General features: G+C 36.0%; 1 protein-coding gene across 1 annotated transcript; it reads left to right on the forward strand.

Annotated features, from left to right (window-relative positions):
• Nucleotides 1–5519: 5519 nt before the first annotated feature.
• On the forward strand, nt 5520–10880 carry LOC125855823 (cycloartenol Synthase-like). Its single transcript, XM_049535510.1, has 7 exons — nt 5520–5717; nt 8293–8478; nt 8591–8680; nt 8785–8979; nt 9084–9168; nt 9563–9729; nt 10647–10880. Exons 1-7 carry the CDS (start codon nt 5520–5522, stop codon nt 10878–10880), a joined length of 1155 nt encoding a protein of 384 aa, XP_049391467.1.
• Nucleotides 10881–12024: the final 1144 nt, after the last annotated feature.

A 12024-nucleotide genomic window follows, 5' to 3' on the forward strand; every position in this document is an offset into this window, starting at 1 on the left:
GAGGGACTCCGGGTAGATCATCAAGAAAGACTTCTGGAAACTCTCTCACTATAGAAACTGACTGAATGAGAGGTACCTCAACACTTGAGTCATTAACTCGGACTAAGTGATAGATACAACCCTTCGAAACTAACTTTCTCGCCTTAAGGTACGAAATGAAACGATCCTTAGGCACAGCTGAACTACTACTCCACTCTATGATTGGCTCATTAGGAATCTGAAACTTGACAACTCGAGTTCTACAATCTATTGATGCATAACATGCATGAAGCCAATCCATACCTAGAATGACATCGAAATTTACCATCTCTAATTCAACTAAATCAGCCATGGTGTCTTTGTGATTGATGGAAACAGGACAATCTCGATAGACTCTTTCTGCTATAATAGACTCCTCAACAGGTGTGGAAACACAGAAGGGTTCACAAAATTTCTCAGGATGAATCTCAAACTTATTTGCAACTTAAGGGGTCACAAAAGATAAACTTGCTCCTGGGTCTAGCAAAGCATAAACATCAAAAGCAAAGACTTTGATCATACCAGTGACAACATCTGGAGAGTACTCTTGCTCTTGGCGACTGGTGATTGCATAAAGGTGGTTTGCTCCTCCGCCAGTACCAGAAGTAGCTCCTCTAGGTGCAGCCCTGTCTGGTGGAGCAACTAATAAAGACTGGACTCTATTGTCTGGATTTCCACTACCTTGCTTATTCTTAGGACACTCTTTAAAGAAGTGTCCCTCTTGTCCACACTTGAAACAACCTGTCAAGCCATCACGACACTTACCTGGGTGGGTTCTCCCACACTTAGCACATGCAGAAGCCCAACTACCTCTTTGTGCCACACTACCCTGGGACTGCGCTAGTTTAGATCTGAAGTTCTGCGAATTCTGACCATAATATTCACTTTTGTTTCGAGGTGCAGATGCACTACCAGATGATGGAGTAGTTTGTTTCTGCTGAAAGGACGAACGATTCACATTGCCTTTCGCTGCCCAGACTCATTCCCTGTCTTCACTTTCTTACTTCTGAACTTTTCCCTGTCTCTCAGCTTCTATTTTTTCAACCTGCTGCACATAAACCATCAACCTTGATATGTCCATGTCACCTATCAGCATTGCTGCCCTGCCCTGTTTGCTTGACAGACGACCCAAGCCAACAATAAACAAGCTCATTCTGCTCCTCATGTCCTTAACCATTTTAGGAGCATAGCGGTACAACTGGGTAAACTTCAACCCATACTCATGCATGCTCAAGGAATCCTATTTCAATGTAAGAAACTCTCGTACCTTAGCCTCCTTCAGTTCTCGGGGAAAGAAACGCCCCAAGAAGGCTTCCTCGAAGCAAGCTCAACTAGCAGGTGGTGCATTTTCAGGTCGACTCCCTTTCCACTAATCGACCCATGTTCTAGCAACATCTTTCAGTTGATATGCAACTAGTTTAACTCGCTCAGTATCTGCCACATGCATCACATCAAATACCTTCTTCAGCTCCTCAATAAAAAATTTTGGATCCTCAGTAGTGACCGAACCAGTGAAACTAGGAGGATTCATTCTCAAGAATTCACGAATCCTCAAAGTGTCAGCCTCATCTTGTCTTGGTCCTCTTGGCTGCCTAACCTGGTTAGTCACAGCTTGGCTCAGCATCCGGATAGCCTCACGGAATTCAGCATTAGTGACCTCACCCTGAGGTTGCATGTTTGGTGCATTAGGTACCCTTTGCTATTGTGGTTTAACATTTCTCCTAGCTGGACGACCTCGTGCTGCTCTTCGTGGAGGCATGGTTATTTGTAACACGCACAAGCACGAATTAGAGGGAAACTTTTAGAGATAAACTCTAACGCACGAGATGGATATGAAGGAAGTGAAGAATTTCCTAAATGTTGCAGTCTCCTAGTTATAGATGTGGAGCGCTTCACACCGATAACTAAGACTCTACAGACACGGCTTCATAGACTCCCTAGGACTCTTGAACTCTATGCTCTGATACCAAATTTGTCACGCCCCGAGCCTACACCCTGGACGTGGCCGGCACTCGAAGACCATTGCTGGCCCCCAAGAGAACCGTTGGCCTGGCTTACTTAACTCAGCGGAAGAACTTAACTCAAACAAAATAAACTCAAGTAATAGTTTAAATGATACCATCTTAGCCAAAATGACAACTTATGTCTCAAAACAAAGTATCTGCAAATACATAGATGAGAGACTCAATACTAACTGTCTGACTGTCTATGAAGCCTCTATAATATTGAGATGGATGTTGGGGCAGACCCCACAATATCCTAATAAAGAAAACTAGGAAAGCGAAATAAAAGAGTCCTCCGGAATGCAAGGAGGCTCACCACTGACTCTGGAGTGCTCAACTGGATCAACGGCGCACTGGATGCTGATCCTGGTTACCTGCGTCTGCATCATAATAAGATGCAGGCCAACTAGCATCAGTACATTGAATGTACGAGAATTAGAGTTGGAATGCTAAACAACAGCTTAAGCTTGAAAGGAGTACAAAGGAACACTTACCTTGGCTCTGTTTAACTCATAAATAACTGAACTCAATATAAAGCAATAAGACATATGCAATATATATAAAGCTTGTAAAACAGTGTAAACAACTTAGTTCGTTAAAGATAAAACAATAACAAACTCAACTTTACTTAAATATAAAAGTAATATAACTTTAGTGGGAGATTCTCTAACTGACAACCACCACTATGAGCCTAAGTGGTGATACACCGTCTTGCCCACGCTGCCAGAACTGTCCTATATTTTTCCGTCATATAGAATTCTTAACTTAATGGATCCACTAGTCTATGCTAAAAACATCTTAAGGAGTCATCTAAAAAGTATGATCTTTTACTACCCAAGATAGCTACATGGTTTATGGAGACTTGAGTTAATATGAACTCGCATCCCCATATCGGTGCTCAATACTACTCCCAAAATATACTTAGCTCATATGTTTATAAAAATAGAACTCTTTCTTTGGTTTGAGAGAATTACTCAAAACTTAGCTTAAAAGCTCTCTTGGAGTCGATGTTCCCTTTCTTGCTAAAATTTGAAAACATTTATAAACTATTTGGGAATACTTAGTCCCCTTATAGCTTTTTGAGAAATGAACTCATCTCTTTACTCTTTGCTTAACTTGAAACTTGAGCCTAAAACAAAGTTTAAATGTTTATTAAAGACTCTTGAAAACTTTAAGAAACTTTACTTTGACTTGCTTCTTAACTTCTAGACTTGACTCTTAACTTCTTTGACTTTGATCTTAACTTTCCTTGAATTTGAATTATGGTGGACTCAAGGTTCATGATCTCATGTTTATGGATGATTTCATGATGTTTGAATGTACCTTAGAGTGTTGGAATCAACTAGAAAACATAGGTACATCGCTTAGGAACAAGTACGAAAAAGTGGGGAACAAATGGGGAGAACTGGAGTCCCTGGCGCTCTGAGAGGCGCGGGGTGCCAACCCTCAAACTTCAGAGGATGGGCTGGTGCGCGCTGGCTGGTGCGGCGCCCCAAGGGGTGGACTTCAGAGTCCCTTTTGGGGCGCGCTGGTTGGCGCGACGCCCCATCCTTTTCCCAGGTGAACCCCGACTTTTCTCCTTCGTTTTTCATCTCTAAACCCTTCAATCTTCCCTAGTTCTTTCCCCAAACACTTAGGATCAATTGTACCCTAAATACACAACGAATGTAACTCGAAAACAGCCCGGAAACATGAATCAAATCAAACCCCAAGCATTCAACAATCAATCAACAAGAATTCAACAATGTTCTTCAAGAACTTCACTTTCTCAACATTCAAACAACTCCAAATCGCTGAATTGAAACAAGTTGGTGTGTGGGTGCACTAACCTATCACTAAAAGATCTCACATACCTTAATAGGGATCACCCCCGACGAATTTCACTCGCAAGCTTGGATGATCTTGACGAATTCGCTTTTTCTCCCTTTCTTTCTTCTTTTCTCTCTTCTCCAAGCCCTAAGCGTATTTATCAATTCTCCAAACTAAGTCATGTTTTTTCCCCAATAAATCCCTAAAATCAAATTAGGAAATTAATTAGAGAAAATACTACTTTGCCCTTCCCTAAATCCGGATTGGGACTTTCCTCAATCCAACAACCCAACTTCCGAAAGGCATATCTCACTCATACGATGTCGAAATCATGCAATATCGGTGGCGTTGGAAAGATATATCCAAGGGATTTCCAACCATATCAAGATCTGATCATAACTATTCTTGAGCTAGGAGGTATGTCCGTTTGAAAATAACCAAAACTCACTTTCTTAACTTAGGCAAAATTTCCAGATTTCCTTATTCTTTCCAAAAATTAATTTCCTATTTTAAACTCATTATAGTCATTTCTAAGTGCGATATGTTACAGTTCCGACACACTAACTTGGATCGGTTGTCACGTTCCCGCATGAACATTGGATCAAGTACCACATTCCGGTATGCGAATTGTTTGGGTTTGGGTTCCATGAGAGGACCAATGACTTGTCATAATTGTTTATCTTGAGAAATGTGAAGTTGTTCGTTGTTCGTTGTTCATAAATGTTGATAATCTTGTATATGTTCGATATTTTGCATGTGATTATATTGTTGTATTGATTGATGTATGTTGCACTTAGTGGGATAGCCGCGTGATCCTACCAGTACACTGTGGTTATGTACTAATACTACACTTGCTCTTTCTTTGTTGAGTACAGGGCATCTTCAGGCGGCTACTGACAGACCTCGCTTAGAAGATCAGTGATCGTTGTTCGAATTCAAGGGTGAGCCAGTTCTACTAGGCTGTCATGAGTTCTCCTTTCGTCTATGTCCACATTTCGGATTTAGACTTTTCTAGGTAGTTATTAGTTTATTAGTTGGGGTTGTAACCCTTCTTGTTAGACTTTGGATCTTGTTAGATGTTTTGGTGCATTGATTTCAGGTTCTAGGTGTATTTTCCGCATTGTTTAGTTGTTAGATCTTTTGGAAGTTTATGGGAACTTCAGCTTTTAGTTATTTAATTTGCTTCCGTAGCTTAAGTGCTTTAGTTTTTGGTTTAGTTATTTGGTTTGAGTTGTATTAGTGGTTCTCCCACCAGAGGGTTAGTGTGGGTGCCAATCACGACGGTTTGGGTTGTGACAATTTAACTTTTTCCTAACTGCATCAAAATTGTTTCTGCTTCCATTTATTAAAAATAGTTTTAAGGATTTGCCAAATACTTAATTTTTTTAAAAAAAATGTTTTTTCCCAAAAAGACACTTTTTTGACATCCCAACGACAATGCCAAACAGGCTCTAACTCTAATTTATTTTGTGGACAAGAGGAAATTTGAAGTTATAGTTTTATGACTAAATGGAATAAATGAAATGTTCATGATTTAGAATTAAGAAAAGACTTATAATTTTATAGTCAAATGGAGTAAATTTATTTTAACATCAATTACACTTAAGCTTACTCTGTACCATATTTCCTTCTTCCGCCAAGTTCATCTCTTTCTCTTGTTAGAGTAATTTTTTTTTTTTGTTTAGAAGAATGTGGAAGTTGAAGGTTGCTGAAGGAGGTAGTCCGTGGCTCCGAATGTTAAACGGTCACATAGGGCGATATGTATGGGAGTTTGATCCGAATCTCAGGTCTCCGAAAGACCTGGAAGAGATTGAGAAGTTTCGCGCAGAGTTTTATAAAAATCGTTTTGAGGCTAAACACAGCTCTGATCTTCTTATGCGCTATCAGGTGAAGTGATCATGCAAATTCCTACGACATGCTTTGTCGTTCATGTTCTTCTTATTAGTACTATTTACTAGTTTAGCGTACACACGCGTATCACATGTCAATCGAAAAAAATATTTATAAGAAGGTTAAAACTATATAAATATATATGGTAATTGATGTTAAAATAAATTTTATATCTATTTAAATGATGTTAATAAGTAGTTTATTTCAAATATGTTTATTGTCTCACCTGATCTTCTTTTTATAAATGATTTGTTGGATTTGGTTCTTTATCGTTGACTTGATTGTTTTATCATGTCTAAACAAAATCTTAATCGATTTTAATTCTTAATGATCAGGACAACCAACATTATTTGAAAGATGTAAAATCAAAATTTTAATTGATTTCAAAACCTTTAAAATTAGGAAATAGTTAAATTATAATTATCTCATATAAAATTATTTTTAAATGATAAAAAGTCAATCAACATCCATATTAGGATTTCATAGTTTTATAGTAGTGTATATTTTTTTTTTTACCAAAAATAAAATAAAATAGTCTATATTTGATAAAGATGACTAAAGAAATTGAATAGAATAAATTACAAGAACAATCAATTAATTGGAATTTTTTCAAAAAATATGTCGTGCTTTTCTTTATTCGGCTATCCTTTCTAACTCGTCGATATCTTTGTCTTTGTCGTCAAATAGAGTCAAGTTTAATATTGTCCAAAAAATGGGTTAATCATAGTATTTTAATTAGATAGCATATAGTTGAACTCATTTTAAAGTTAAATTAAGACGGTGTATAAATTTAAACTTATTTTAACCTTTTGAAATATTAAGCTTTAAAATTAAGATGGTGTATAAAATTTTAACTTTTTGAAATATTAAGAAAATAATTACTTCCTCCGTCCATTTTTTATTGTCATTTTGGTCGTAAGTCAATTTGACTAATTTTCAAAGTTAAATTAGATTACGTTAATTCGATATTATAAACAAAAAAATTAGATATTCAAAAACTATATAAAAAGATAGTCAAAGTTCTTATAGTTTAACTTTAAAAAAATCATGACAATTAAAAGTGGACAAAGGGAAGTATATGATAATTTTTTTGTCGATGCTTCTTTGCAGCTAAAACATTTGAGACCACCTATAACTGCACTTTTTTTTAATTAAATAAGAGAAAGTTGGCTGAAGCAGACATATTTCCGTCAACGTGCCTCTTCAGTAAGAGTATTTTCAAAAAAAAGTTTTAAGAAATATTTTTTAGTTATACTTTAATTTAAATACTATACAATTCAAAAAAGAATTGGCTGAAGCTTACATGTTTACGTTGACATAATGCTTCAACAAGAATATTATCAAAAAAAGAGAACTTAAAAAATATTTTTTTGTTCTACTTTAATTTAATTAGTATATAATTCAAGAGAGAGTTGTCTCACGCAGACATGTTTCCATTGATGTGCCTACTTTAGCAAAAATATTTTTTGATTCTACCTAAATTTAATTAGTATACAATTTTTACGAAATTATGGGAATGAATTGGTTTAATTTTTAAGATGAAATTTCAGCAATCTTTTTAAAAAATTAAATTGGGGTGGAGATTATAACATGGGAATCGAACCTTCACCAACTAGGTTAGATTTCACGTAACCAAACAATAAGAAAGCTGATGAGTAATGAGATTCCCGCATTCGAACAATCAAGTCTATTGAACAATATTTTTTTGGGTTAAACTATCTGGGGAAGGATGTTGCTGATTTGTAAGTTGTAAGTTGCTGTATACATGTAACTTACAACAAGGATATTTCTTATTACGTAGACAAACACGTCCTTTAATTACAATTTTTTTTCTCTTTTTAGGTGTGTTTGGTACGAAGGAAAATATTTTTATTAATTTTTGTTCAAAATATCTTCTTGGAAAGAGAGAAGTATAAAAAATACCCTAAACTCGGTGTGAATCACCAGTTTCATCTCCGAATTATTGACAACATGAGTCAATTACACTCCTAAATTCTTGTCAAGTTTAAAAGTGATTTCAACACTTCTTTTGAGTTTTTATTAAGAGTCCAATGTTCCTACAAGAATTTGAGACCACTTGCTATGTTATGTAGCAAATGGGGGTGCATCTAAGTTTAATTAGTCAAGTATAGATGTGTTTTTAAGGCTCTCAATCGTTTCGGACGAAATTAATAATTTGCGCTAAGTTTAAAGGTGTTTTCAATACTTCTCTCTTTTGGAAAATGAGTGGTCCTGAAGTTAGATTTCGGGCATCGGGTCAAGGTGTATTTTGTGAGTATATTTATGGTTTTTATTGAAGATTCTAAGATAATTTTGTGTTGCATACCATAGAGAATGTGAAATTCTTTGGTGTTGTAAATTTGACAGAAGTTCATGATATCAAACTCTATGGCGAAAATAAATATGCGCTACAACTTTTGATTATCTTGTTTAGTGTGTAATTTCCACATGGAAATTTGCTTGGTGACTTGGCAACAAGACACTCATAGCAGTTTGATCATAGTGAATATCTCCATTCTGAATAGTTGTTATCACTAATAGATTCTTGTCTGTTTTATTTTCTGAATTTCAGTTTTCAAAGGAGAACCCCGTTGGTACAATTCTGCCCCGAGTTCAAGTTAAAGATATTGGAGATATAACAGAAGATAATGTAGCCACCACGTTGAGAAGAGCCATCAGTTTTTATTCTACTGTACAAGCTCATGATGGTCATTGGGCAGCAGATTGTGGAGGACCAATGTTTCTATTGCCTGGTTTGGTAATTTCTTTTCTTGCGTTGTCTTTATTAGATATGTGGTTGGTCAATCTCATTATACATACCAGCCAGATATAAGCACTTCTCTTTCTTTATTCTTATATTGTTGGTATAGGTTATTGCTTTATCTGTTACTGGGGCACTGAATGCAGTGTTATCCGAAGAGCATAAGCGAGAGATATGTCGTTATCTCTACAATCATCAGGCATGTACAATTACATTTCATATTACTCTTTTATATTAATTCAATAGTTCTCTAGTCAAGACTTTCTTTACTGTTTATCCTAAACATTTATTATTAAATGACAGAACTGTGATGGTGGGTGGGGTTTGCATATTGAAAGCCATAGTACCATGTTTGGTTCAGTTCTGAGCTATGTTACTCTGAGGTTGCTTGGTGAAAAGGCTAATGGTGGAGAAGGGGCAATGGAGAAGGGCCGCAAATGGATTTTGGACCATGGTACTGCCACTGCAATAACCTCGTGGGGGAAAATGTGGCTCTCAGTTCAGTAACTTAAACTTTTGCTTGCTTATTTATACATTTGTGGTCACATGCATTTTCAGTCTTTATTATTTTTAATTTTCTTTCTCTACTGATCATTCATTAGGTGCTTGGAGTATTTGATTGGTCTGGGAACAATCCACTTCCTCCAGAGATGTGGCTTCTTCCTTATATCCTTCCATTTCATCCAGGTTAGTCAGCAGTTTTGTCTATTCATTACTTGTCAATTTATAAATTTCAAATCCAGAGCATATCTTTTTTGTCTGGAGACAGATGAAATAGAAGGCTTGATTCACTTCCTACATTCTTCATGAAAATAAAGTAACAAATCTATATCAAGTGATTAGGTTGGCAAGCCTTACTATCAAGAAAATAACCTCTTTGTTACCAAATGTAATTGAAGTTCAGTAAGAAGCTTATTTTCCGATAAGGTATTTCTTGGCTGTCTGTTCTCTTGTTTCCTGGAAATGCTAAGCTGTAAAACGATGTTGCTAGTCATAATGCAAATAACTGATTCATTTTCAGAAACATCTGCATCTTGTCTTCTGTAAGAAAAGAGAACACTTATTTTGTTCACTCTTGTAGGAAGGATGTGGTGCCATTGTCGTATGGTTTATCTGCCAATGTCCTACTTATATGGTAAACGGTTTGTTGGACCGATCACACCAACAGTCTTAACTTTGAGAAAGGAGCTCTTCACAGTCCCTTATCATAAAATAAACTGGAATAAAGCACGCAATGAATGTGCAAAAGTTAGTATGACTGCAATTCGAAGGCACATATTTTGTGTTGACAAGATTTAAAAATATCCTGCTATATCAGAATTATTATCTCATTTATCTATCTTACTCCTTCATTAACAATCTTCCATTCCCCCCCACTATAATCATATGGCATTCCATCTGTGTGGACGAACATCCCTAAATACTATGATTGTTTAGTGGCCAAACTTGTATTATAAATATCCTTTTGGAAGTGATCTGACTTTCATTAGAATAAGGTTTAAGCTTTATGGCAAAATGTCAATACATGCCATTATTAATCATGCATTTTTCTGTTACTACACTAACTTCTGTAGGAGGAAAAATAATATTTATCCTATCACAGCTTAAATAACTTACAAGTGATCTTGAGCATATTTATCTTCACTCCACTTTAGGATAACACAATTGTTTAATTTAGCTCATGCTGTTGAAATTTTTTCTTTTCTTTGACCTATTTTTTATACATAAACTGTTCTGGATCTACATTTAATTAAGTTACCTCTTTTAGTGTTAAATCCTTGTTTCACTCTATATTTCCTTAGCAATTTTATGGTGATTGATTGACTTCATCCATGGTCCAATTCGCTAATTTTGTTTTGTTTCTAGTAGACTATTTTTCAGCGTCGAACCTTAAAAATGTATGATCAGGTTACTCCTTTTAGCTGTTTCAACTTTGGCTCACGGAATATATTTTGAGTAGATACGTACCTCCCCCAATTGGTCCAATTTCATCATATAACAGGGAAGTCAGCTCCTATTACCCGAAGTTCATGATGTTAATTTGGTCCACATCAAAAGAAATCCTGTATAATAATAAGCAGCAGATGTAAAGCCATGTGGAATATTTTGACTTCTTTACTCTTCTTTTCCTTATAGTTTTAATCATGTTATGCAATGTTTCACAGGAAGACCTCTACTATCCTCACCCTCTACTACAGGACATCCTTTGGACATCTCTTGACAAACTCATCGAACCTTTGTTTATGCATTGGCCTGGGAAAAAGTTGAGGGAAAAAGCTCTTAGCACAGTAATGGATCACATACATTATGAAGATGAAAATACTCGCTATATATGCTTAGGGCCCGTGAACAAGGTATTAAAAAATAACTTCTTTTTATCTGCTCTAGTTGGTGATTGAAGCAAAAGTTTATTCAATATAAGGATTATCACTTGATGCTACATGAACTGAGTATGTGTTATATTCCATAAATCTAGAACTTTTGGAGTTTGGCCAGCATTTGTACTTATCGTAGTCGTGTTTTTTTCCTTACAACTGAGGGAAAATAATGTAGTTCAAAAAGACACTGCAATATTATGATCTTTAGTTTTAAGTTGCCCTTATCTTTATCTTTTAGTTGGAATAAAGTTTATACGATCTTTAATTATTTTTTTTTAAAGATAAGATAAGGCTCAGAAACAATATTTTTTTTCTAATTAGAGAAAGCACCTTGAAAGGTCCTTTGTTGGTGTTGGAGGAAAAAAAGAAGTCATACTATACATAAAAATGTCATATGAAGGAGCCATCACTAGCATGAGAACTATAATAGGAGTAACCAAGGAGTTTTCTCCATTATTGTGGTTTACAGTAGGAATCGGCATTTAGCCTGTACTTGTTTATCCCTTGTGGTGGATGAGCTAACCAACGCAACACAAGATGAGATCCCATGGTGCATCAATGTGGTTGAAGAGTATGAACTACAGAAGTCAGATATCAATGAGCACTAATGGTCTGGTGGTAGAACGATTCCATGCCACGGTACAGACCTGTGTTCCATTCCTCGAGGGACTCCGTCGGTATTTTTTTAGAGGGACTCCCTTGGTACTTGTTTAATTTTTCCCCGTGTTTTTCAAAAAATTCAATTCTTCAAAATTTAATCAACCTCTGGAGGCCATCAGAAAATCCCAACAGTGTCTGTTAGTTTTCCTCACTGAAGTGATAATTTCTAACAGAACTCTATTCATCGGTTTTTTTTAATCAGAAATCGATGGTTTTTTCCCTCAGAAAAATGTGTATGTAGTGATTGAATCAAAATTGAATTGACATGGATAAGTTTTACTGGGGGTGTTATGTGACAGAATGATGCCTACCAAAGTGAAACATAAGTTCTAATAGGACAGTAATAAGACCAACAATATTATATGGGAGCAAGTGTTGGGCTGCCAAAGTCCTACACATCCGCTAGATGAGTATCGCAAATGCAGATACTAAGAAGAAATGCGGTCATACAAGATTATTAATGGCCACATTCACGAGAAGGTTCAAGTTGCACACATGGAGGATA

The sequence above is a fragment of the Solanum stenotomum genome, chromosome 2 (genome assembly GCF_019186545.1).
Source record: "Solanum stenotomum isolate F172 chromosome 2, ASM1918654v1, whole genome shotgun sequence".
NCBI classification, from domain to species: Eukaryota; Viridiplantae; Streptophyta; class Magnoliopsida; order Solanales; family Solanaceae; genus Solanum; species Solanum stenotomum.